Source organism: Drosophila mojavensis, unplaced genomic scaffold, assembly GCF_018153725.1.
Source record: "Drosophila mojavensis isolate 15081-1352.22 unplaced genomic scaffold, ASM1815372v1 contig_36, whole genome shotgun sequence".
NCBI lineage: Eukaryota > Metazoa > Arthropoda > Insecta > Diptera > Drosophilidae > Drosophila > Drosophila mojavensis.
The window spans coordinates 3,639,879-3,663,226 of NW_025318858.1; the positions used below are offsets into that span (position 1 = coordinate 3,639,879).

At 38.3% G+C, this 23,348-nt stretch overlaps 3 protein-coding genes across 4 annotated transcripts in view; all 3 read right to left on the reverse strand.

Annotated features, from left to right (window-relative positions):
* LOC6575896 (roundabout homolog 2) overlaps positions 1-23,348 on the reverse strand; it is a 57,138-nt gene that overhangs the window by 11,105 nt on the left and 22,685 nt on the right. Inside the window, exons 3-9 of the mRNA XM_002001864.4 lie at positions 12,433-12,535; positions 4,944-5,228; positions 4,631-4,771; positions 4,424-4,555; positions 2,262-3,560; positions 2,037-2,135; positions 304-544 (exon numbers count right to left, since the gene is read on the reverse strand). Of these exons, the coding sequence (XP_002001900.2) occupies positions 304-544; positions 2,037-2,135; positions 2,262-3,560; positions 4,424-4,555; positions 4,631-4,771; positions 4,944-5,228; positions 12,433-12,535 (2,300 nt within the window). The remainder of the gene's footprint in view (positions 1-303; positions 545-2,036; positions 2,136-2,261; positions 3,561-4,423; positions 4,556-4,630; positions 4,772-4,943; positions 5,229-12,432; positions 12,536-23,348) is intronic.
* Positions 6,118-7,395, reverse strand: LOC26527930 (40S ribosomal protein S28). The gene has a single exon (XM_015164870.2). It carries the CDS (start codon positions 7,295-7,297, stop codon positions 7,100-7,102), a length of 198 nt encoding a protein of 65 aa, XP_015020356.1. The 5' UTR covers positions 7,298-7,395; the 3' UTR covers positions 6,118-7,099.
* Positions 20,714-22,893, reverse strand: LOC26527611 (serpin A3-5). Of its 2 annotated transcripts, XM_032728853.2 has the most exons (3): positions 22,593-22,893; positions 21,049-22,517; positions 20,714-20,979 (listed from the first exon to the last, which is right to left on the reverse strand). In XM_032728853.2, exons 1-3 carry the CDS (start codon positions 22,868-22,870, stop codon positions 20,870-20,872), a joined length of 1,857 nt encoding a protein of 618 aa, XP_032584744.2. In that variant the 5' UTR covers positions 22,871-22,893; the 3' UTR covers positions 20,714-20,869. The 2 variants fall into 2 exon arrangements, with proteins under 2 accessions (XP_032584744.2, XP_015020357.2); XM_015164871.3 differs by having other exon boundaries at positions 21,049-22,893.

Here is a 23,348-nt window from a genome sequence, read left to right on the forward strand (position 1 = left end):
CTGCTGGAATGGAATAGAAATGAAGACAAACAGAGAGAGCAGAGGGGGAGAGAGAGAAAAGAGACCATGAGCATTGATAGCTGATAGAGGAAGTACGTGCCTTGGCTAGGCTTAGTTTAATGTTCAGCTCTCTGGGCCTGTCCGCAGTCCGGCTGGCCATTGTCGTTGGCTGTTAATGGATTGATGTGAATGCCGCTGCTTCAGCCATTGTGCTTCTTGCCAGTCAAATGAGCTGCTCGTAACACAATAAAGGACCACCCAGTGCCAATGGACCCAGTGGACCCAGTGGACCCACTCACTCACCGTGTATAGCCGGTGTCCAGCGACTGGGTCCGCGCATCGATGCGCAGCACAGCCGGCTTGCTGAAGGGACCGACGCCCACGCGTGTGGCCGCAGCCACGGCTATGTAGTAGGTGACGCCCGTGGTGAGGTTGGCCAGCAGGAGAGTCGGGGTCGCCGCATCGATGGTCATATTTTTGAATATACGCGTCGTATTGTGCACGTCCAGACCTTTCACGAGCACATTGTAGCTGGTGAGAACGCCTGCCAACAAAGGAAAGAAAAGAGAGAGGGAATACGAACGAGAGAGAGAGAGAGAGAGAGAGCATGAGTGTTTGTTTGCACAGCAGATAAATGAAATTAAATGTTAACAAGGAAACAAGGCAAATAGTTATTTATTCGGCCAGCCGACTGCTTAAATGCCCTAGCAAAGCACTGGATAAACATGTTGTTTATTTTGCAGTAAACGTTTCTTTTTTTTTTTCGGCCATGAAGATTGATGACAAAAAACAGCTAAGCTGTATTTACTTAAGTCTGCTTTCTGCTCTCCGTTTGCCGAATAAAGCATGGACTATTTACATATCAGACTAGAGACTGCCGGCGCGGGCTATGTAAATAATAATATTTAGATGATTAAGTTCATTAATGCAATGAATATGGTTTAGCTAATTGATATCAATATTAATAAATAATTATAACAATAATAGTAATAATAAACTATAATAAAATAATTTAAATAGGTTGTAAATAATATATCAGACTGTAAATTTAATAACAAAATTTAATGAATTTATTAAATAAAAAATAATTTAACAACAAAGCTGAAATAAAATACATAAAAATAAAACGCATTAATTAAAATCAATTATATTTATTAAAATCGCTGCCAATAAAAAATATATACTAATTGAAAAGCAAAAGAATAAATAAATAAATATAGTCAGTCAGTCTACGGCACAGCCTCGGGCGGACCTGACTATTCAAAAAAAAAAAAAAAAAAAAAAAAGAAATAAATAAATAAATTATAAATAATAACAATCAATTAAAATATACTTCATTAATAAAATGAATTATAATATTGAAAAAAAAAAACAACATACAAATAATATTCAAAATACAATATATGAATAGAACGTAATAAGAAAATAAAATATATCATGAATTATCAATAAGTAAAAGATTAGAATGCAATGACATGATTATAAATATTATTTAAAAAACATAATTATAAATCAATTACAAAATGATTCATACATATAAATAATTATAATATAATTTAAAAATATAATAATATATAAATAAAATAAAATAAGAAAATAAAATATATAAATAATGAACAGTAAATAAATTTAAAAACATTAAATTAAATTAGAATTTATAAATATAATTAATTATAAAATAATTACAAAACTATACAAAGGCAATAATAAATAATACAGAGTAATACAAATTTATATTCGTATTGTGTTTCTGTAAATATTTATTTATAAAAATTAGATATTAAAATAATTTTAATTTAGAATTGACATATTTAGCTCTAATTTATTTTTTATAAATCATAAAATCCCTAAATGCTAGGATTTGTCCTATAATATTACATTCAAAGTAAAAGCTCAATATCTACTCTCGAAAGTAATGGAAATTTCTCGGCCCACGCTCCCAGCTGTCTCACACCTAACTCATACAGATTAGATAAGAGGCCTCCACGGTAAGGAGCCCATTCTAGGCCGCTCTGAGGGATTTATTTAGTACGTACCGTTGTGCGTGCGATTCGGCTGTGGCGCAAGCCATTTCAGGAAGACGGAGGTGCGATTAAATTGGATGGCCTCCATGCCGAACGGCGGCGCCTCGGGCACTGTCAGAGAGCAAAGAGAGAGTGGAGGGAGATTGAATTGCGAATTAGTTCTAGTTGATAAGGCGCCATTGAAGCAGCTCTGATTAGCAGGTAAGCCAGTAAAGCCTGTAGTTCGGGCAGCCTTACCATCTTCCATGGTGCGAGCCTGTCTCGAGTTGGAGGGTTTGCCTACGACGCTCTTGTAAAATGGCACAAGAAAAAACTCATACGTAGAAGCCTTCGCCAGACCGGGCACCGTGCACGAGCTCAGCCCCTGCCCCTTGTTGAGCAGCGTCAGCATCTTGTACTCCGAGGAGCGCAGCTCTCTGGCGTACAGATAGTAGCCCTCGATGTACTGGCCGCTGTCGATGTCCCAGGCCAGCCGAACGGAGGTCGAGTCGCTGGCATTCGCCTCGAGCAGCTCGACAATGTCGTTCGCCTGCAGTAGCGTCTCCACATCGCTGAGCATCAGCTGCGAGCTGGCCGAGCTGGAGGAGCTGGCGCCCACCAGCTGCCCGGCTGTGATTGGCTCCGAGATGGGCGAGGGGGGCGAGAAGCCGAGCGCGTTCTCGGCGCGCACAATGAACATGTAGGCGGCGCCCGCCTCCAGCCGCTCCACCGTGACAATGGGCTCGCTCAGCCTGCTGGCGATGGGGATCCAGGTCTTGCTCTTGTTCGTGCAGTACATCTCCACGCTGTAGCCGAGGAAGGGCGAGGCGCCCAACTTGTCGCTCGTGGGCCACACGATTGTCATGGCTGAGGCGGTGGCATTCAGCACCGTCGGCTGACCGGGAGCAGAGGGACACTTGCTCTGCTCGGGCGCACGATAGAACTTGATGTTCGGGTTGGTAGGCAGCTCGATGCGCAGGAAGCCGCTCCAGGTGGACTTGCCGGCCCGCGAGCTGGCCACGCAGGTGTAGAGGCCCTGATCCTGCTGCCGGTCCAGGTCGGATATAATCAGATCACCGGCAGTCGTGATGTTCAGCTTGGCACTGGGCTGCACGGGGATGCCATCGCGGTACCAGGAGATCGTCGGATTGGGCAGGCCAATCGCCTTGCACTGCAGCGTGGCCAGACTCTTGACGGGCAGCGTTTGGTTCACGGGCCCCGCGATGATTATCGGCGGCGGCCGATCCTCCTGCGAGTCAAGGGTGAGCTGCACCCGCGACGTGATGCTAGCCACCTCGTTCATGGCATTGCACAGGATGACCAGATCCTTGTCGGTGCGCTGGAAGCGCGTCAATGTCAAGATCGAGTGCCCCTCCTCGGTGTTCAGGCTGTGAAACCGATCCAATGGCGGTGCCCCGGGAAAGATCAGCGTGCTGTTGTTCTTGATTGTCCAGAATATGGTGGGCTTTGGATTGCCCGAGGCACGGCACTCGAACGAGGTGTCCGCTCCGAGCTCAACTGATTTGCTGGCGGGTCGTTGTATGAATTTCGGGGGTGCTACAGTGTGCGGAGGCGTGGGAAGGTAGGGTATCAACTAATTAGCTAAGCGAGACTAGCACTAAATAGAGTACAATGACACGAGCTACAAGCGAATCTCTCTTATTTAATCTGCGAAGCCAATGACTTGAATATACTTTAATGCTTTGACTTGACTTGAAATGAAAAATATAATAAACTGTATCCAATTTATTTTAATCATTCTGTACTATATTTAATAACGTATGTTTGTGCTTGCAAAGTTTCTTCATTTTAGATGCCAAATGAAAACTGGATTGCAAATGCATTCAAAGGACTAATAAATCAGTTTTTTTTTTAAAGTTCATTTTAAAAGCATTTAAAAATATAGAGCAAGAGCTTTTTGTTCTAATTTAAAATTATTTCATGAGTTTTATATCAGCTACACCATTCATTCAACAATTTGGAATATTCAATGTGCTTTCGCAGCCTTCTATTGCATCTCAAATACATATAAACCTAGCTCATTTACAATTTCAATTTATAAGCTCTACTGAATTTAAATACCTATGCAGCAGCTTTGAGGTGCTTTTAATATCTTAATGAATATGTCATTAAGCTTTAATATAGGTTTTTAATTCAGCTCGTATTGAGGTTCAGTAAGAACTTGAACTTCTAAGCTCTAATGTGCTTCTGCATCATTTTTAATACATTTCGAATTGATTCTAAAGCTCCTCTTCAGTTTGAATCTCGAATGTGCTTCTGCATCATTTTTAATACATTTCAAATAGAGTCTCTCCCTTATGCCAAAGCTCCTCTTCAGTTCGAATCTGCTTCAGTAGCTACGCTCTTTCAGCTCGTGTCATTAGCTCACAAGTATTGAAGCAATTGCTGCCTTCACTTACCAAACACCGTCAGGGTGCCCATTGCTGTAATGGCGCCGACCACATTATCGGCTTCGCAGCTGTATTCGCCCTCATCCGCAATAGTGACACGCTCGAGGCGCAGGCTGCGATCCTCCAGGACGCTGACACGGTCTGCAGGCAGCCGGGAAATTATATTAGTATTAGATGAAACACCTCCAGGCAGGCGGACAGGCGGACAGGACTCACCTAGGGGCATGTTGCCGCCGGAGGCTGTGCGCAGCCAGAGCACATCCGGCATGGGATCCCCGCCCACACGGCAGGGAAATGTGACGGAGGCGCCTTCGAGAACCGTTTGATCATGTGGTCCGCGTATGATGTAGGGCTTAACTGCAATAAACATAATGAAGCGCTTAGCGGCATTTGAGGTGCTTGCTGTGCACGGAGCGAGAGAGAGCGACCCAAGTCACAATTCAGCAAATTGGACATGACACATTGATTCGAGGTGTGCCACACCGTCGTGGGCAGACTTGGGTAGGGTAGGGAGAGGGAGGATGCTTACCGTGTACTTTGAGCGTGGCCAGGGATGATTCGCGCACACCGACCGGATTCTTGGCAATGCACTGGTATTGACCCTCGTCACTTTGACGTGCATCCTGTATGGCCAAATTGCCGCCATCAACGATGCGTATACGCTTCGTGCCCTCCAAATCCAATTTCTGGCCGCCCTTCTTCCACGTGACCGTCGGTTCCGGTATGCCCCGCGGCGCAGCACACTCCAGCAGCGCTGTGTCACCCTGTGCGATGCGCGTGTTCTGTGGCTCCAGGCGAAACTCATCGCGCAGCACTGTAAAACGACGAGCAGAAGCAGACGATGAGTGGCAAAACCTTTACAGACTGTGTGTATGTGTGTGGGTGTGTGTGTACGGCTATGCCGGTGTCTGGGTGGGCTGGCCTCTGTCCATTTGATGCCCGCCTGCTGCCTGGTGGTTATAAATTATCTTGGTTTTGCATGATAAATGCCTGTCCCTGTCCTGCCTTAACCCGAAGCAGTCCAAGGCACCCACACTCTGTATGTGTAGGTGTGTGTAAGTGTGTGTCTGCATGGGTGTTTGTGGTCTGACAGCAAAGATAAATTGTTGCTAAATGGCATAAATGTGATTTTTATACACACACACACACACACACATACACACTCTCGCACCTGTGCCTGCAGCTCATTTGTTAAAAAAGTCTGAGAAGGCCACGCACAGCTTTTTAGCTAATTTAATTCAGTTTTAATGCAACTGAAACACATCATCGATATAGAAGATAAATAAAGTTTAGCTAAATCACTAACACTAACCAGGCTAAATCAAAAAGAAAAGTGGGAAAAAATCCCACAGTTGAACGCTTTCACAGCCAATCGATTACTCTTAGCAATCGATAACTTTTAGCGCAGCTTTTCCTATTGCTGTATAAATGAGATCTCTTTCAATATATTTATTTTTACTTCAATAAAATTTAAAAATTTATATATTCAATTAACTCGCATATATTTTATGCCACAATGACCTGAATAATTTTTAAAAATTCTAAATAATTTTTTTTTTAAACAATTTTGTTTTAATTTGTATAATGTTTAATAGATTTAAAAATTCTCAGAAATTGATCAAACACAAATAATAAAATTTGTTTATTTTTTTTTTTATTTTCATATTTTCGTTATAAGGTTAAGGATATTTATACATTTTGAGTAAATATAATTTTAAGCCATTATGCAGCTTGATGTATTTTCGATTATTTAGCCATTATGCAGCTTGAAGTATTTTTGATTATTTAGCCATTATGCAGCTTAAGGTATTTTCGATTTAGCCATTATGCAGCTTTAAGTATTACATATTTTTGTGTATCTAAAGTACTTTAGAAATATAAAGCCATTATGCAGCCCAAAGTAGAATTGTGTGTTATAATCTCCATACGTTATCTTTCTATGTGTTATCTCTATGTGTGTCCGTTCAAAATTCTAGATACTACTTCCTAAAAAACTAAGTACATACTAAACTAGCATTAATTATTCTGCCTACTTCTATGTATATTTTTATTATATGTATGCATATATTCGCCAAGAAGGCTGGCCAAAACTTCTTGCGCGAATGTACACATAGTATAGATGTTTTGTTGTTGTTGTATATGTATATATTCGCCTAGAGGTATCCCCGAAGCTCTTGTGCGAATCTACACATATTAAAGTATAGCTATTGTATATATCGATTGTAGTAAAACATTTTTGAAATCCATCGTCCAGTATCCTCAAAGTGTTTGTTGTTTTTCATATGTTCGCCAAAACCTTTTCAGCAAATCAGGCACTCCGAATCACCTTCACCATTATTACAAATTATTGTTTTAGCCATTATGCAGCCTCAAGTGTGATAGATTATTGTAAGCCCTTATGCAGCTTTGCGTGTGATAGATTATTGTAAGCCATTATGCAGCTTTGTGTGTGATAGATTGTTGTAAGCCCTTATGCAGCTTTAAGCATGAAAATCTGATGTAAACTAATTTCTATGTTATTCACGTTTTTCTTTTTTGGGAGCTCTATATGCATGCATTCACCAAGAAGCCTCGCGAAAACTTCTTGCGCAAAAATGCATATACTTAATTACTATTGAGTGATCGTTTAAGTCCTAATTCCAAACAAGCGGCTGTGATGAAGTTAAATTTTCTGCTCCACTCCTCCTAACGCAAACGACGAGCCTCGCGCTCCGATTCGAGCAGCGTCAAAATGTCGCCCTCGCGCACGGGTCCCTTGACATTGCGGATGATCTGGCGATTCTGTTCGCCAAGGAACTCCACCTTCACTTGGGTGCACTGTCCCTGGGAGCCGGTGCGACCGAGCACCTTCACGACACGTGCCCAGACAATTGGTTTGTCCATGGCTTCAACGTCCCTCGGTCCTCGGATGATTCGTCAGGCAGACCAGTTAACCTGCTCAGCTCAAGAGTCGACGGCGGAAAGAAAGAACGCCGGAAGCTTTGGAACTTAGCTGCACGCCAGTTGGCACTTTCGATACCTACTCTTTGAGCAGCGTTGCAAATGTGAATCTTTCGATACCTGCAGTGTTGCAAATTGCGCTATCGATAGTTTGTAATTCAATAATTTAATTCGTATACTAGTCAGCCGAAAAGCTGTATTCGTATAGCATTTCGGAAATGCTAGCAGAATTTGAGTTGACTTAGATAATGATAATTTATGGCAAGTGATACAAATATCGTATACCCGATTGACACTTTTATCGATAGTTCAGAATGCAGTGTTGCAATTGCAATTATTATTGCCACTATTCGATAGTCGTGACTGCATGAAATTGGATACGATTGGAAATTTCCAATTATATCGGCAATATCGATAACTATTTATGTGAGAAGGATTTAAATTAATAATTGTAAGTACTTCATTTCATGTAATTTAAATTCGATTTGTCCTTCTATAAGCTCAGATTTTAGATACTCATTTTAATAAATTTTTACTCATTTCCAAATGTACTCAAACTATCGATAACATCAACAATTGCAAATGTGCTCGTAACAATCGCATATTCATAAAAATGCAACGTTTCCCGGGAAGATGTAGTTTATTAAAGCTTATAATATTATAGCACTAGCCATAGTGATTAGAGCGAATATTGGGCAATCCTTATAAAGTAAAATTGAAAAAAAAAAAAATGCTATTTCATAATAAAAAAGCTTTTGCAATTGGTAACAGCACTTTTAAATAATTTAAATGGAATATTGGCCATTTACATTTAAATATATTTTATAGATGTATATATTATTATTATTATTATTATTTTTTCAATTTTTTCCTGTGAACACCTTTTCGTTAAGCAGTTGAAAAGATTTGCTTCACCTGGACTGCATGATAAATCAGGCTGCATTATCAACATATATAATTTTGTTCTCTTTTCGCTTTTGGTCTGGCCAACCGCAGATTTAAGGCACTAACTCAGCTGTCTGCATTTATTTTGCATGGCGTTCGCTGCTTTTGCATTCTCCATTTACCAATTCCCATTTTTCGTGTTCCGTTTTCTCTGCTGGCAGTTTCTTTTTTTTTTTTTTTTCTTGTGGTCAAATTGTGAACCTGTAATTTGCACACCTTTCCATCCTGCTGTCGCTGACACTGGCAGCTAGACCGATGTGCTCAGTTATAAATTCGGCTAAGGTGAATATTTTTCCTCCCTACCACACACACACACACATACATAGACATAGAGACATTTTTGTATAGACAGCGTGGGAGAGTAGTGTAATAAATCAAGTAACTTTCAAGCACTTGAAAAGCAGCTGAAAGTACAAATTTTTGTTCTTTTTGGTTTATTTTCGGCGCTCTGAAAAGCGAGCTTTGTGCATTCAACAAAATATATAACGAATAAATCCAGCAAAAAAAGGGGAGAAGCAGCAGCTGCTTTTACGTAAATTACATTTTACTTTTTGCATTTTATTTTATTTCATTTCATTTCATTTTAATCTGCAAAGTGAATAAGCGCATTTGCTCTGCGCCTTAGTTTCAAACCTGTTCGAGCATGACTTTTATTAAATTTAAAGTGATGTCTATAAATCAACATAAATCAAAGTCTTTCAACGCATGGAAAGTGAACACGAAAGCGAAGTTTCCCTCGCCAAAAAAAAAAAAAAAGAAAAATAAAAGAAAAAGAAGAAATACCTAAAGCAAAATACAGACAAAACTTTTAATGCGAGCACAGAGGGCGGTCCGGTAGGTGCCGTGGCTATGGCTGAGCACAGCAGGAAACACGCCAACCATCAATAAATTAATCAAAGTCATAATCAGTGTCAGGTTCAGTGGCACGGCCAAGAGTTCTAGGCCAGGCTAGCTACGATTTCAGTTTTCGGCTCAGCTTTCGATTCAGTTTCAGTTTCGGTACGGCTCGGTACGGTTCGATTCGAGGTCGTGACTCAGTCAAGCGTTAAACAGGCGCTGAAAAGGTGCAAAATGCCAGCTGCTGATAATGAGTTAATAAATGACCGTTAAGGCAATATTTATAAGGCACACACACATAAACATATCTGTGTATGTGTGTGTGTGGAAGATTTATGATAGCGCTCAGCTCAATTAAAGATATGCTTGAGCTCTGGCGGCCAGGCAAGGCATATTAATATTCATAAGGCTCGTTATGAAAGATATATGATAAGAGGAGAAGATAATTGAATATCTTTCTTAAGTTTCTTGGGCTTTCATGAAATCTATATATGATGATGAGCCCTTAAGACTTTATAGAATGAACAAACATATGAGAAAGATAAAGTAAAAATAATTACAAAAAAAATATAGATGAAATTTTAGATGAACAAAAATGCAAGGAATTTATATAAATTTTGAGATGTACAAAACATTTCTAGTTTCAAAATGAGCAACGTTTAATTTAATTGTACATTAATGATTCACAAGAATCTGCTACTATTGTGAATTGCATTCTCTTCTTCTTCTCTTCATGACGTTCTCGTCGAGAGACGATGTTTTTATAATGCAGTATCGATAACATTCTTTTTATGTATCGATAGTTAAATATGGTGCTATCTTCTCTAATATATTGTGATCCATCGCAAAAAATATAAAATAAGTTTAAAATTTAAATATGAGCTTTGTGTTCTGTATGTATTGAAAAATGATGTAACATATATTAAGTGTTAGAAAAATATTTGTATTATAATTTTCATATAGCTGAATATTTTATTGAAATTGTCAGGCTTCTCCATTCATAAGGTTGAACAAAAATTTATTTATTATTATTTTTTTTTTTTTTTTTTTAGAAACAAATACATACTTAAAACATAAATTATAGAATCGTATGATTATAATATGATGGTGAATACATAAGAGAAAAAAACAGAAAAAAGAATATAACCAACATTTCTAGTGCCATAAATATTCTAATTTGTTTCCCTCATGAACTGCTCTCTCGCTTAAACTTATATTAAAGCCAACCCGAGTGTTTGACTTATTTGTTATTATTTCTTTGTTTTGTTGTTAGCCACTCGCATTTGTGTATTCAGCCAAGTGCAAATATGCTTTTGTTTTTGTGCGCTAAGCAACAGCAAATAAGTAGCCCACAATATTTGTATAAACCTGACTGACTTTCATATTTGATAAGCTCTACCCCTTTCTGTGTAAGTGAGCGGACATTGCGTATGCGTAATGCTGACGACGTTCGACAGAAATTGCGCTGACAACATCAGAAATAGGCAACTTATGTTTTTATTATTGACAGAGACACCGCCACCCTGCTCCCCCCTCCTCTTCACCCACTCCCACTCTAACTGAGCAAGTGAACTGCCTTTTCCAGCTGCTGCTGCTGCTGCTGCTGCTGCTGCTGCCTCCTGCTCGCTTTTATTGCCTAACCCAATCAATGTGAACGCCTTGCTCTTGGCTCTTAGCTGGAGAGTCGCAATAACGACGTTTTAACCAAGCAAACAAATTTGACGTGCTTTTCGTGATTTACATGCAAATATTGAAAAATATTCCCCAAGGATACCGCAAAAAGCAAAAGCCAACCACAAAAACAGAAAAAGGCAGCAGAACAGAACCGAACAAAAAAGTGAGCTCAGAAAGTCAGGAAGCAATATCGATTTTCATGTGGGCGGTCGTTCTCTGCAAAAGTAGGGAAGGGCACAGCTCGCATTGAGGGCACACGAAAGGAGCGCAGCAAATAAAAGAAATATTAGCCAACAAGAGACAAAATGTTGGTCTGCGGTAGCAATAGGGCAACCGGGAGTGCAAATGGCCCAAAAGAAATACAGAAATCGAGCAATGTGGGCCACAGCCAAAAGACGTGGCTGAAAAATGATCCTCAAATGGGCTTTCTATATAAATAATGAATATTTTGAGTAGAGTAGAAAGTGATATGCTGCCATAAAGCTATAAATGTGTTTATAAATAGATATAAATAGATATAAATAAATTTAAAATTTATTTATGAAGTTTAAAATATATTTCAAATATAAATATATAAAATATATTTTCTAAAATTATTAATACACTTGAAATTTAACTGTATCTTAAAAATATTATATTTGAGAAATTATTTTTTATTTGAAAAGTTTGCTCTTGACTGAAAAATATAATTTTACTTTAATTTTCTTATCTTTATATATTTATTTATTTTTCTCTGATTTATATTTATATATGTAAATAATAGGAATATATTATTGAAATCGATTTTTTAAACTAAACTATAATTTAATATAAATTCAGTATACTTTTTTTTTTACTATTTCTTTAGCAGTTGAAGTTTTATTATTTTACATATCATTTCTATTCAATTCTAAATTGAGAACTTCTGCAAAACTAACGCAAAATAACAGCACATAAATATTTACTTCGATTATATGAACATTTAATGCTAGTTGAGCTGCCCTTGAGTGGTTCATTTTCCAATTTATTGTGCTGGCATCAAGCTCTACGCAAACAGACCTAGCCCAATCTAAATATAGCTACACCCATATGCAGATGTGGCCATAAATCACATACACACACACACACACACACACACATACGCATATTCGCATACACACGCCCGCACACACTCGCCAAAAGAAAAAGTAAGTGAAGGAAAATGAAAGAAAAACTCAGACTGAGCTGCGTTCAGTCAACCAAGCAACCAACTAACCAGCTGAAAAGGCTTTAAAAGTCACAAAAAAAAAAGGGCAAGAAAAGAGATGGGAAGATAGAGAGAAAAAGAGACACAGAAACTAAAACGGGTTAATAGAGGCAGGAGACGGAGACCTCTGACAAGACAAGTGGGTGCGTTCATGCGAAAAACTTGTAAACGCAGCACCAGCTAGTTAGTTAAGTGGGCGGGGCAACAGCCCAGCCCCAATATTCAAAAAAAGAAAAAAATCCCTGGCTGTCCCTGAAGCATATCGAAGCCGAACAACAACAACAACAACAACAACAAGAGCAGCAGCAGCAGCACAAAAATCAACATCAATTTAGAATATTAAAAACGCAAATCCATGTTGGCAGCAAGAGACTTTGGTTAGGGATATGGCACTTACCCGCCACTTGCAGCGTCGCATTGCGACTCCGTGCCACGCCCAGCTCGTTCTTGGCCTCGCACCAGTAGACGCCAGCATCTGTTTCGCGACGTGAATTGACAACCTGCAAGCAAGCAGAAGGAGACAATGAGATGAGGTTCAGCTCGAGAAGCTGGAGCCAAATGTGAGCAAATTTTAATTGAAATGAGTAAAAGATTGTGTTTTCTCTTTGCTGCATTTAGCGAATGTCAGCCGGGTATGCCCGACTGCAATGAGAGTTGAGGGTTGTTATTGTATAACGTATTTTTATGTAGTTAAATATATTATTAAATAAGTAATAAATTATTAAATAATAAATACCAAGTTTGAATATATACTGTAAAATGTATTCATATTAAGGCATATCAGAATAATATTTTTTGTAGGGTATATTAGTAATAGAATTATTTCAAAAATATTATTTTAATATATTATATTAATATATTATTATATCAATCATGTTACAGAAAAAAAAAGATTATTTTAAAATAAAATTCTTTAAAAATCGGTAATATATTTTACAGGGTATACTTGAATTTGTACCTTATATTTATTTATATTTTATTATTATTCAACTAAATTAACATTCAGTCTTAGATTAATATAGGGTATATAGTAACATATCATTAGTATGCAATGTAACTAGAGCTCCCACTAGCTTAAGATTTGATAGGGTATATCAGGGCGAGCCATGTCATATTTTGCCTTTTTGCTTCTTCACTTCGCCCAGCTATATGTATATACATATCAAATGCCGCAATACTTTCCATCAGCCAATATTGCCACTGCTCTTAGTTTGTACAGGGTATATAAAAAGTTGTATCATCTCTTAGATTGCTTTGCTTTCTTTCTTATTGTCATTTTACAAATGGACTGCAAAAAGTGCTTTCGCAAGACGTTGATTTGCAGTCTCTATCTCATGTGCTGCTGCCCTCCCTTTCCATCCTTTCCTCTCACTCGCTCTAGCCCTTCCCCCTTCTCTCACTTCCTCTCTCTGTAGCTCATCTTCTTTGCACTGTTGCCTCGTCTTTTTTGGCCATAATAAACAGTCAGCAATCTGTTGTCTGTTGCGCGTCTGCTGCCTTCAAGTGCTCAAATCATAAAATGTCTCTCGAGCAACTTTATAGTTACATCGTGGGCTCCTCCCACCCCCACCCCACTTCCCCTCGCAACGGCTCTGCCCCACCGTCTTAGCGCCCTTTGCCTTGTGTTGTTTCACTGTTTTTGTCTTTGCAGTTTGTTTATTTGTTTTTGGCGCACAAAAGAAATTCCCCAACATGCGCTTAAAATTAAATGTCAAAATGTATGTTATACGGAGAATGTGTGTGTGTGTGTGTTTGTCATATTTATCTCAGGCAGAGCAGCGAACGGCAGCAACAAAGTTCGCACAATTTACACAACTTCTTCGCCTCATCCAAGTGAAATTAAGTGTTGCGCTAAGTGAAGATGACAAAAGGGTTCTTCAGCTCTATTATTCTTTCATTTAATCTTACTCATGTGGCTGTGCGAGTGTATAGGTGTGTCTGTGTGTGTGGGTGTGTGTGCTGCTGTGCCTCGGGTGTGCTTTGTAAAACAAATAAGTGAATGCGCTTCAGGCCTCAGCGCAATTGTCATGCTCAACTCATTTCAACTCAGCTCAGCTCAGCTCGGTTCGAGTCAAAGGCAAGGCAAAGCGTTTACTGCAGGCTAAACTTGTGGCAATCTCTTCTTATATATGTATATAGATATAAATACACATTGTCTTTATATAATACATGTTGCCTTTCTCATATGCCACCACAGCCATATATAATCCACGTTTGATGTCTACTCGGGCAAGCGGATTAACGTTCTGCACTTTGTGTGACTTGTGTGTGAGAGAGAGAGAGAGAGAAAAAAAACTATTTAATTATTCCATTTTTCTGAGCTTCTAAAGCATTCTAATTCATTTGATGTGGGTATCAAATATTTATATATAGTTTTTATGCAACTTTTAATAAGCTTAAAGAAACTTTTGGTCTTTGTGGTATGAATTAAATATATAATATATATATATATATAATTATTTAATTATTATAATTGAATATAGTAAAATATAGCTGTAGCTTAATATGCTTTCAGCTCAAAAATACAAATTATGTTCTTTACCTTAAATGTATTATATGTATATTATGTAGAAGCTATTCTCACGAATTTTACTTGACTATCTATGCAAGGTTTTTGCTGTCTAAAAATTATTGAACAAAATTCCTAATATACATTCGTATATTATTTATTTTACATGTACTTCAGTAATATGTATATTCACATTTTTTTTATTTTTATTTTTTTTTGTTAATAGAAGTAAATAAAATGCCAAAAATTCCTAATATTTAAAATTTAACCCACTATATATCCGCTCGCTTCAATAATATATTATTCTATTTGAGTTCCACTTTAATCAAGCATACGACCCGTGGGTCAACGGCTTCCTCAACTCCTCCTCCGCCTCCTCCTCTCCTCTGGCTAAAGCTAAGCTCATTAGCTGCCTGCGCAACATTTGTTATTAAAAATTTTATATAAATAACATGGAAAGGCAGCAGCCTCCGGCAGCGTCATCCTTTCTAATGAAAAAAAAAAAAAAAAAAAAATGGGAACCAGATCCGTTGCAATGGCAACGAGCGAGCAAATAAAAATGTGAGCAAAAAAAAAAAAAAATAAATATATATATATATATATATATATGTACATATCTTTATATATAATACGCACAGTGGAGACTAAGCCAGACAATGTAATCTATATGTGTTGCTCTTTCTTTTGCTACTTCTATTTCGGGGTTTCCTTTATTTTCCAGTGAGCTGAAATTAAATTTTCTTTTCTGGCGTTTTGCTTTTTTCGGGGACTCCCAGAAGACGGCAAAGCAACTGTGCCGAAAGTCACATAAATTTATTTATGCCTTTAATGACTGGAGCCACGCGAATTGCTGAGAATTGGCTGTGCTTTGGTATTGTTGTTCCTGTTGTTGTTGTTGTTTGGTGCGTGCTGCCAGCGAGCATTGAAACTGATTTGACACCAACAACAACAACAACAGCAACAATAATAACAAGAGCAGCAAAAAGAGCAGCAGCAGCAGCTCTGCCGTGTGCTACGTGCGTCTTTGAATTGCGCGGAGGAAGCAGGAGTCAAGGGGCAACAATGCGGCTATAAAATATATTGACTGTGTATATGTATGTGTGTGTGTGTATGTGCGTGTGTGTTGAACTGTGTGTAGTCGCGCGTTGAAAACACGCTTCCGTTTTAATTTAAAATACCCATAAATTTACAACATTTCATTTGGGAGCCATTTCGTTTTCATGTTGTTACATTTTGTAATTGGGAGAGAGAGTGAGAAGGAGATAGAGAGATAGCGAGAGAGGGCAACAGATAGACAGAGAAAGTGTAGATAAAGATAAAAAGTGTGTGTGAGTGTTTGTGTGTGTTTTATAATATTGCTTAAATTTAAAGTCGGTAAAATGTGGCGTGTAAATGTTTTTAATTGAGCCTGAAATCGAGCCAGTCAGCAAAATTGTTTAACTGTCAGCCATCAACTGGTATATAACAGAGAGAGGAGAGAGAGAGAGAGAGGAGAGAGAGAGCGGCACTTCAAGCGAGTGTGAGAGAGCAGACGTTGCTGTGTTGATAGCAACAGGTATATGTATATGTATATATATATGTATGCATAGTATATAATTAGCTGATGAAAAATGAAATTAGAGATTGAAAAAGTGGACATAATCAATTTTAGAAACTAAATACGTTTATAAAGAATGTAGTGAACAGCTTTAGAGAGAGTTCTGCATGTGTGGAAATTTGACATTTATTTATTTTGTTTATTTGATATATTTTTTTATTAAATTAAATCAGTGATTATACAACTTTAGAAAGGCTTTCAATTTTTTTTTTTTTTTTCAATTCTTTATGCAAGCAGAAACTAATAGATGATTGGGTAGGTTTCTATATTACATGTCCTTATGATATAGACGTAGAATATAGTAAGTATAGTAGTAAGTAGTAAGTAGTAGTATAGTATAGTTATATGTCTTATGCTTAGCTGTAAATATTCTCCTGTATTTGGTGCTTTATTAATTTATATCAATTTATTCATTTTATTTTCTTCTTCTATTTATTCTCAAATACGTTTTCTTCTATATTTATGCTGTCCTATATACTCATTTCAATTTTTCCGATATTTTCTGCTATATATCTATCCTCTTGTATATCTTCATATATATATTCCTCTAAATATCCTCAACTACATATTTTGATATACATGTATACTATATGTATTCTCTCTCTTATGAAGTCTTGTTACATTGCGAAAACTATGAGTTCCTCTTCTAAGAATGCCTTCCTTTACTTACATCCATGATATTACTATAATAACTTGGCTTGGCTAACTACTGCTGATTCAGGCAGCCTCTCTGCCCCACAAGCTGTCCATAAATCAAACATTATGCCAAGCTGCTTTTCATACGTATGCGCCTTGGTATGTTGGCCATCTTTTTCTTTACTACCAACAACTCGCATGGCTACTTGACTTGCTGCCAACTGTTAAGTCGTTCATTAAACGGCTCTCAAAGCAGCTAACAGCCTGCCGCACTTCCTACACAGTTAATAAGCGAGCTACGTACATAAAAAAGACATACATGTAATGTACATACAAAGCATACATAAATTTGTATATATAAAGCATACGCAGCGTGGGCCGTGCCTTATTTTTATGTAGCCGCGAATGTGTCAAGCGTTTGTAAACTCATTAAAATGTGCTCCACGCGCCGCCAGTTGAAAGTTATGTGGCAAGTGGAGCAGCTGCCGCCCCAGGCAGTAATATTTCGCTAACCTGCCTCGAGCAGGTTTTCTAATTGAGCCCGAGTGAGGCGCAGTAAATTCAGTGAGAACTGCAATCAAATTCGGTTTGATTTATGCGCTGAGCTTGCTTCGAATTGTTGATTGCATTTTAAAGCTGGCCGCAAAACTACTTCAGCGTTTAAATCAACATTTAGATGGCAACGAACGCTTTACATGGAAAACACTCGACTCAGCCAGACAGATCCACAAATATGCCCGAAAAACAGAGAGCAAGCTGCTGGCTCTTCAGCTGCTGCTGCTGCTGCTGCTGTTGTTGTTGTTGCTGATGAGGCAGGCAAAAGCAAAGCATAGTTGCTACAAATCATCATGTGTACGCCACGCCCCCCTTGCTGTACGCCCATGTCTGAATGTCTGACTGGTGCTTGTGTTCTGTTCAGCTTCTTTTTTCCTTCTCTTTTTCGTGCTGTTACGTAAATTATTGTCTGTCTCCCTGTTGCTCGCTCTTCCACTGTCACTTTTCACTACACTTCAGCTTTTATATATTTTGTCGAGCGCGCCTTTCCCTCACACATACACTCTTATACATGTATACGCTTGTGTCTTCTTGTATTTTATTGCATATTCCCCATTCGCTTGTCTGCTTTTGTTACTTAAAGACGTTATTGTAGCCAACTTTTGTGCCACATTAAAGCAACAGCATCTTGACTCACTGCCACTCCCACTCCCGCTTCCTCTCTCCCTCTCGCTCTGCCGTAATTTGATAGTGCTGCATAGTTTTGGGACTATCATTTTCGGGTCTAGGGCGCCCCTCGTTATAATAATGCCCGGGCAAAGTAGGAGCTTCGCTCGCATTATAAGCAAGATGACTTGTTCCAAACTTAACAGAAACAGAGAATGATTGAAAGCGAGATAGAACGAGCTGGCATTGTCAGAGCAAGAGAGAGCGAGGGAGAACGATGGAGAACGATGGAGAGAGAGAGAGATAGGGAGCGAAAAGCCGGTGGAATTAGAATGTAAATTATGCAAGTGACATAGAAAAATGGCAAAAGGACTCTAAAAAAATAAAGGAAAATAGACTAAGCTGAAATAACAAAAGAAATAAAATGCTTGGCTTAAATTTCAAAATGAAGCTCCCTGTGAATTTATGTGGATTAGTTTATGGACAATTCCTTTGTGCACTGCAAAAAGTCGAGGATTAACTCGAAACGGAAAAAATTTATATCACCCGCAAAGGGTCAGTTCCACAAGTCGAGCTGAACAAAGCAAAAATGGAATTTAAGACTAGCAAAATTATACAAACTAAAATTAAATATTATTTCGTTGGTATTGAGTAAAAATATTGCTGGGCGAACAGTTCTTAGAAGAAGAGCTGAGGAACTGAAGTTAACTTACTATACTATATACCCATATAAGACTTGCGATAGGTCGTTGACTAAAAACTTTACTCGTTCTTAAACTTAAACTTGAATACAAATACTTAAGAAATTGTATTTAGGATTCAAGTCACAGCTTAAATATATTTATAAATATAAGAAAAAATTGTATTAAATTAAGCAGATTATCCAGCTTAATATTTAACTTAAATGAAAGCATTTTCCTATTGTACAAAACTAACTATTCTATTTAATACCTTTTAAGCTCTTTAATTAAAAGCCTTTCGAGCTTTGTCGCAAATTAAATAAATTGCATTCACCTGCCCGCCCGAAATGTTCGATAATCAACAAGTCTCAGCCTGCTGCACAGAAATATGCCGAAAATGTCGAGGCCAAATAGAATGTGGCCAACGTGTGGACGACAGGATGGAGTGAGGCAAGCCGAGACGGGAGGCTGCTTTGGAATTAATTCATTTAAAAGCGAGCGCAAATAAATAGCAGCAGTGGCAGCAGCAGCAGCAACATTTAGAAAGCGGAAGAGCGTCTGATTGCTGCAATCCTGCATCCCGAATCCTTTTTTGCACTTAAGTGATAAACAAATAGACAAACACAAATGCGAATGCGAATGTGAATGCGAATGCCAGCCAGATCGAGTGTGAAAAGTGGCAGGCAGCAAGTGCAGCTGGCAGTTGAGTTGAGGGTAGCTGCTGCCTGCCAGGACCCAGCGCACCCAAATGTCCTGGCCACAGCAGCGGCAGCGGCAGCTCCGGCTCCAAATGCATCATCAGCATAATCAACGCGCGCGCCGTTGGCTTTTTGCGTCGTAAATTGCTGAGTGCTCAGTCCAAGTGCCTGCCACGGCACACACACACACAGAGAGAGATACAGTCAGGCTTACACACACTCACTCACACACACTTAGCTGGCAGCTCATCAGGCTCTGCTCCGTTCTGACTTTTGCTGCGTTGCCAGCCGGGCCCGGACTGGCTTCCGTTTGTCTTTATTTGTCTGGCTGCGTCTGCTGTTGGCTTCGACTGCTCCTATCTCCCATTCGAGCCAACTCCTTGGGAGTCCCTCTTAATGTTTGTTTACCTTACGTTAATGAAGTTGTTGGCCGCCCCAGCGAAATGCTTGCAAAAATATTTTCGCACAGCTACACGTGCACTCACACGCACACACACACACAGATGTGTATAAAATGTGAAAAAATAAAAGCAATTAGTTTGTTCATCACTCAACAGCTGGCAAAATGAAAATTTTTAAACAGCAAACCAGCGCGAGCAGCTGCCTCGACCTTTCATGAGATATGAATGAAAGCGCGGAGACAGCAAAAATAATAATTATGCAAGCAAAGACTAAGAGAGAGGGAGCGGGCAAAAAAAAAAAATAATAATAATCATCATAAAAGTAAAGCGCAGAAAAATAACAGAAATAATAATACGCAAGCGAAGCAGCGAAATGAAGTAAATGTGCCACAGGCTCGTTTCATTTGGCTCTAGCGCAAAAGGATACAAAAGGACCTAACGCTGAGCTCTGCTTGAAAGGAATTTCCGGGCATATTATTATGGACAGAGGTGTGTCTGGCGAGCTGGGCAATTCGAAGCGCCCACTCTTTACTGTAAACAATGGGCGAATCATTCATAAGCACCAGCTCAACTGATTCGGTCACTCTCTCTCTCTCTCTCTCTCTCTCTCTCTGCTTCTATCTTACTCTGTTTGATATATTTACTATTTATATAAAAAATAAATATTTTTAATTTTCAGTTTAACCAAGTAGAGGTCTTCTACTCAAGGCTGCTCGCTGCATGCTTATTAAATGTTATCAATTATTATGTTATCGATTATTATCGATAGAAAAGGAGTTAGAGTAAATTCGTTCTTCGTTGGTATTAAGTAATAAACAATCCTTATAATAAGAATTTTAGGCATGATGACTAAAGGAGTGCCAGCTGTACGCTTAATAAATGTTGTCTGATTATCGATTATTATCGATAGAAAAGAAATTAGAGTATGGTTAATTAATAATGAATCCTTATCGCAAGCATTTTAGGCATGATGACTAAAGTATCAAAATAAACACGCACTGTATCAATCCGATTTAATCAACAACTCTAAAGCTAAATAATCGATCAGCTATTCGGGTTGATGGGTTGAACAGTTGCTGAAATGTTCTGGGAGCAAAGGCAAAGCTATCAGTGGGCTTCAGTAACTGCTCCCGATATTATTTCGACAATTTCCTAGTTATCGGCAAAGTTGACACGTCCTGCGAAAAAGACATCGTTGCCTCGGCGGATGAGAAACACAAATGGATGGTCCACTACAAATTTTGGAGTTGACGAGGGTGCTCCTAGAACGTAAAATATAAATATTTCATTGAATTGGTTGGAGGTTGGAGGCTACTATTCGAAATACAAACTTGCAGCAAACGCAAACAAGGCGCCACGTTCAGATACTTCCACTGCGACGTTTTGTACTATAGCATTCACTTTCATTACACCGTGATTGGTTATATTTGGAAAATTCGCATTGCTGAACAAATCGTGAACGCCCAGGCCCTGCATCGATTTCTTCAGATCAACTTTAAAGTCTACTTTGAATTTGGGCAATTTAACATCGATTAGTTTGGTTGGCTTTCCACTAAACTTTAGATTTTTCAGCTCGAGCGTCGTCAAACTCTCAAGAAGCTTGTCTATGCCATTTATTTTCCTCGGCAATAGAATTGTCATTTTAATTTCTTTTTTTGCAAATGGCAGTTGTAAGACGTCGGCGTCTATACTTTTGATATATCTGCGATAAAATCTACCGCTTATGCTCATCATATCGACGGGAATAGTTTGAGTTAGGCTCGTATAGAAGCTCTCCTTCTTCGTCAATTTGGGATTGAATTTATATTTCCACTCTACTTCATAGGAGGCCGTAGAGATCAAGATCATTTTCATGTTTGCTTCAATTCTATCGATGAAATTCTTTATTTTGCGTTTAGTTTGCTGTGCTACCCAATCATTGATAGTTTGTAAAGCATTTTGGGGGTCGTTAAAGTTAACTTCTTGCGCCGTATTTCCCAGAGCAGGTAGAACTTCTTTAGAGGCAAATATAGCTGAGTTAATGGGAGTAACGTCTGACATAGCACGAGACTCAGTTTCATCCAAATCACCAAATTGGTCAGACTCGACTGTATAGTCGAATTTGTTAGTTACTTCTTCATTTATTTCGTCAGTTAGTTCTCTAGGCGTGTCAAATTCGTCAGTTATTTCGGCACTTAGTTTGTCAGTATAGTCCGTCAATCCAAGATTCCTATGGGAGGTTTCTTTATATTCGTAAGTTATATCGTCTTTTAGTTCGTCAGTATAGTCCGTCAATCTAAGATTCCTATTGGAGGTTTCTTTATATTCGTAAGTTATATCGTCTTTTAGTTCGTCAGTATAGTCCGTCAATCTAAGATTCTCATTGGAGGTTTCTTTATATTCGTAAGTTATATCGTCTTTTAGTTCGTCAGTATAGTCCGTCAATCTAAGAGTCCCATTGGAGGTTTCTTTATATTCGTAGGTTATATCGTCATTTAGTTCGTCAGTATAGTCCGTCAATCCAAGATTCCTATTGGAGGTTTCTTTATATTCGTAAGTTATATCGTCTTTTAGTTCGTCAGTGTAGTCCGTCAATCTAAGAGTCCCATTGGAGGTTTCTTTATATTCGTAAGTTATATCGTCTTTTAGTTCGTCAGTATAGTCTGTCAATCCAAGACTCCTATTGGATGTTTCTTTATATTCGTAAGTTATATCGTCTTTTAGTTCGTCAGTATAGTCTGTCAATCCAAGACTCCTATTGGAGGTTTCTTTATATTCGTAAGTTATATCGTCTTTTAGTTCGTCAGTATAGTCCGTCAATCTAAGAGTCCCATTGGAGGTTTCTTTATATTCGTAAGTTATATCGTCTTTTAGTTCGTCAGTATAGTCCGTCAATCTAAGATTCGTATAACTGTAATTACTGCCACGTAGCAGGTTGCTACTTTTAAACAGCATAACATTCTTAATTTCTGCAACTGTGTTCCCGCCGGAAATATCAGCAAATCCTTTCATGGTGTCTATCAAGATTCGAGGCGAAAAGGCGGCATTGCCTCCAAGATTGTCCTTAAGTACGGCTTTAATAAGTTTTAAATTTATTGATTCGCCATGAATCAATTCCCTGGCAGCCAGTGCCATAAAGACAATCCCGAACAACGAATGCGATATCTTGACCATTCTGCGAAAACTGAAGTAAATTTACTTTGTCAAACAGTAAGAATCCATCGTTGATCGATTATTCATTCCTAATTACATTCGTTCCATATTGAAACTGTGCAAATTGAGATTAAGCTCAACTGAAGGTAAAATATTTATACTATATATGGATTTGTTTCGGCTTTTCGATTAAATTATAAAATTATGAAGCAGAACAAGTATTAAAATAAAGTAAGAACAAGCTAAAAGTTAATTAATTTGACTAAACTGAAGTTCTGCTAAGTTTTCAATGAGAAAATATATAAGATCGTTCACTTAACGAAAAAGCTTTGTTAACCATTCTAGTTAAATAAAAAAATAAAAAATAAAAAAATATTTTGTAATATCTAATTAATTGTATTTCCAAAATTTTAATGTTTTAGCGCTGAGTTTTTATATTTAGCAAAGAATTTTTCCTTTCTTGAGATCAATTTAATTTTTTGAAATCTTATTCATTTAC